The sequence below is a fragment of the Prorops nasuta genome, unplaced genomic scaffold, assembly GCF_024137725.1.
Source record: "Prorops nasuta isolate Cenicafe-Biocafe unplaced genomic scaffold, Cenicafe_Pnas_1.2 PNAS00023, whole genome shotgun sequence".
Lineage (NCBI taxonomy): Eukaryota > Metazoa > Arthropoda > Insecta > Hymenoptera > Bethylidae > Prorops > Prorops nasuta.
The window spans coordinates 2,232,919-2,236,383 of record NW_027116820.1 but is presented as its reverse complement, the minus strand read 5'-3'; the positions used below and the strand labels follow the sequence as shown (position 1 = coordinate 2,236,383).

Genomic DNA, 3,465 nt, shown 5'->3' with positions numbered 1-3,465 from the left:
CCTGTAACCTATTAAACAAAGAAACCACAAAGTACCATTGCTCAAATATTTAAATATTTGTTCTAACAAACAATACTTATCTAATTGTTTTCTGGATCACTGCCATATAATTGATGCATCCAAATTTTAACTATGAATTCACGTGGAAAACTCACGTGCGAATCATACTAACAAAACTAACACTTCGATGGATACTACATATACGTCGAGCCTGCGTTGCGGCCATATTGGAATCAGTTTCACACCTACAGCACGAACACATTCGAAAGAGCAAAAGTAAAGGACAGAAGATAACGCTTAAACGTGTAAGAGTGAGAGGTCCGATGGAGACACCAAAATCTTGGTCGGGAAGAGAAGAAACGCTAAATGAAATGACTTGAGCTATTAGTGGAACGTAATCGTGAGATCTCAGCATTGAGTGAACCAATTTACACATTTGTAGTCTCATTCGAAAGCTTATAATCGATTTATATAATGAAAGTTTCATCAAAATTTTCATTAAATGAACCGATCGGAAAATATATCCATCGGAAAAATCGTGAGTCCAAACTTGGCGTAAAAGTAGGTAGTGTCGCGCGGCTCTTTAAATTACTTGCCGCGTAACACTACCGTGTTACTTGATTCTTCCATTGCATCCAATGTTTCATTTTCTAAAGCTTGTATATCATTTTCTTCTGCCAATAATTGCAAAAGATCTTCATTTTCAGCAGAATGTTTACCTATTTCACTAAGTCGTAATTTCTTAGGACTATAAACCTTTAATGATGAGCTAGCTTGTAAAAACATGATGTAATAATTATGTATGTAACGTGTCAATTTGAATGTGTAAAGATAACTATCGATTTTTCAATCTTTTTTGAAAATTTGTGTGCTTATTTTTACTCTGACTACAAGGTTCACGTATTCAATAGAGAAACATATGAAAAATTCCTCCCTTGAAAATAAAACCGACAGGATTATTTTAATTTCTATATTTTGTCTAATTAACCTATTGTATCATAATTTTTAATGGTTATAAATTTACACGTATTTTAAAGTAATAAAATTTACCTAGTAAATGGAATATTTTGGAAATATGATAACAACAATGATTACTCACAGTCCTCTTTACTCCAATTTCATTTAAGCCTTTATCTCCTTGTACAGCCACATTACCCATTAGTTGAAGAAGGCGCTGCTCAAATGGAGATAAAATAATAAAGCTTCTTTCACCACCACCAGTTTTGCTTTGATGTAAGCGGATTTTTGCTGCTTTTGCTTTTGTTTTTGACTTCCAGTCTACAAGAGTCTACAAAAGCAAAATAAAACACTTATAACATAATTAATATTTAAGCTGCATTGCTTAACACTAAACGTACCGGGATGTTTTTATATACACATGTTTATATTTAAAAATGATGATTTGATCGTCAAATAATTGCTTTAGTGTTAAAGTAATTATTTTAATGATGTATGTTCACTTTACTTTTTTCCAATCTTCCAATCTCTTTTCACTATATCCAAGAGAATTTAAAAGTTTCGTTAAATCTTCCCAAAGACCTCGTAGATTCTTTTTTCCATGATGGCTTACAAATTGGTTTGTTATAATTGAAGGATGATTTTCAGCAAAATTTAAGAGTACCTCCCAGTACTCATTAGTTACTCTCATCTAGAATTCAAATTATTACACAGTTAATAGAGGAAAAATCTAGTATATATTTTAAAATTTACTTACATTTTTATATTAATTGGGAATAATAAGAAGGTAATAAATAGTTTGCAAGAAATTTCGTTCTATTGCAGTGAAATATGTAACATAAGAAAACCTTGTGTGAAATTGTAGCTTTTCCTGTTTATGTACGATAGATTGCTAACTTCACCACTTCTTTAAAATTTATCATTGTATCACTGTCAAAGTAAAACATAAATTTCTTAAACACCGTTTATTTAAAACTGAAAATTAAATCTAGGTAAATTGTGAAATATCTTTAAAACTATATAACATCTCATATTTTATAAGTAATTATATGCAAATTGTTTTAAACATTATTTAGCTACGATTATTGACAAATGTTACCTGTGAATATTATTAATTATCAAATAATTGATGAATTAGAGAGACGAAAACAGATTAATGGATATAATCTTGAAAGAAAAGTATGAGGCAAATTAGTGATCCCTTTTCACTTCGAGATGAGCAGTTAAAGAGTTTATTTCGCCTTACAAAAGATATGGTGCATTATTTAATGGATGAATTGATTCCACATATGCACGTTGGTCATCATGCAGCGTCCATAAATCCTGAATTAAGAATTTTTGCTGCTTTATATTTTTTTGCTACTGGATCATATCAAAGGACAATAGGTCAAAGTTTTAATATTTCAATGTCGCAACAATCAGTCTCAAATGCAATTAAAGAAGTTAGCGAATTAATAAGTAAATATCTAGCCGAAGAATGGATAATATTTCCTACAGAAGCTACAGGACTTAATAAAAAGAAGTTTCGGTTCATGAGAGCAAGGAATTTTCCAGGAACTATAGGTGCTGTAGATTGTACACACATAAATATCATAGGACCTCCGATAGAGGAGCATAATTATTTGAATAGGAAAGGCTAACATTCTAAAAATGTCCAAATTATTAGTTATATATTTTTATTATTTAAAAAAATGCAATAATAATATTCAATGTTCTTGACAAATTGCAAAGTAATAAAATTCCTAATTTATCTCGGTTTAAATTAATATTAAACTTTTGTTATAATTACAATATCTAATTTCATAAAATTTATTTCTTAAAGGTATGCGACTATGATTTAAATATTTTAAGTACAAACCCTCGTTAAGGTGGAGCAGCACACGATGCATTTATTTGGAATCATTTGATAATATGTGAACACTTGGAATCTCAACATAATATGGGTAAACAGTTATAAATATAATCTTCATTGAAAATCGAATTTGAGATACAAAGATTAATATTATTATTTTCAAAACGCTTTCACTATTAACAATATAATATTACACACTTTTTGTAACTCTGTAGGTAACCAGAATATATGGTGTAACGTCGTATTTCGCGGCCTGGCCAAATAAGTACTTTCACTCAGGTTATTACCTAAAGACAAAAAGTATCACTTATGGGCCTTGGTTTGCCAGGGGATAGGCAGTGACCAGAATCGACGCACAAGACACACGGAGGGAGTTGTTGGCCGGGTAATTAAATGAGTAAATGACTAGCTTCTAAAACAAACAAAAAATACAGCTTATTTTAATTTGTACGGATCTGCAAACGTTTCATAATTACAATAGGGCATTCCCTACGTCTTATTACAATGATAAAGATAATGGTGTAACTTTGTCATTTATCTGAAATATCCCATAACGAAACGGAGATCCCGTATCATAAATCGTTTACGAGGGGTTGGGCGCCAGCTTGCTAGATCCGTCACTGTGACCCTCCGCGGCTGACCGGCTTGAGGTTGTC

The 3,465-nt window shown here is 31.3% G+C and overlaps 2 protein-coding genes across 2 annotated transcripts; one reads left to right on the top strand and one right to left on the bottom strand.

The window, feature by feature from the left end:
* Positions 1-979: 979 nt before the first annotated feature.
* On the bottom strand, positions 980-1,648 carry LOC136781572 (uncharacterized). The gene is made up of 3 exons (XM_066740462.1): positions 1,466-1,648; positions 1,100-1,288; positions 980-988 (listed from the first exon to the last, which is right to left on the bottom strand). Exons 1-3 carry the CDS (start codon positions 1,646-1,648, stop codon positions 980-982), a joined length of 381 nt encoding a protein of 126 aa, XP_066596559.1.
* A 490-nt stretch (positions 1,649-2,138) lies between these two features.
* Positions 2,139-2,597, top strand: LOC136781571 (putative nuclease HARBI1). The gene has a single exon (XM_066740461.1). The coding sequence runs from the start codon at positions 2,139-2,141 to the stop codon at positions 2,595-2,597; it is 459 nt and encodes a 152-aa protein (XP_066596558.1).
* Positions 2,598-3,465: the final 868 nt, after the last annotated feature.

Bases quoted from the DNA above. Each gene is read 5' to 3' on its own strand.
- LOC136781572 (XM_066740462.1), bottom strand. From the start codon at position 1,648: ATGAGAGTAACTAATGAGTACTGGGAGGTACTCTTAAATTTTGCTGAA. The intron at 1,289-1,465 runs GTAAAGTGAACA...TTGCTTTTGTAG, and splicing joins GATTGGAAGATTGGAAAAAA to ACTCTTGTAGACTGGAAGTC.
- LOC136781571 (XM_066740461.1), top strand. From the start codon at position 2,139: ATGAGGCAAATTAGTGATCCCTTTTCACTTCGAGATGAGCAGTTAAAG.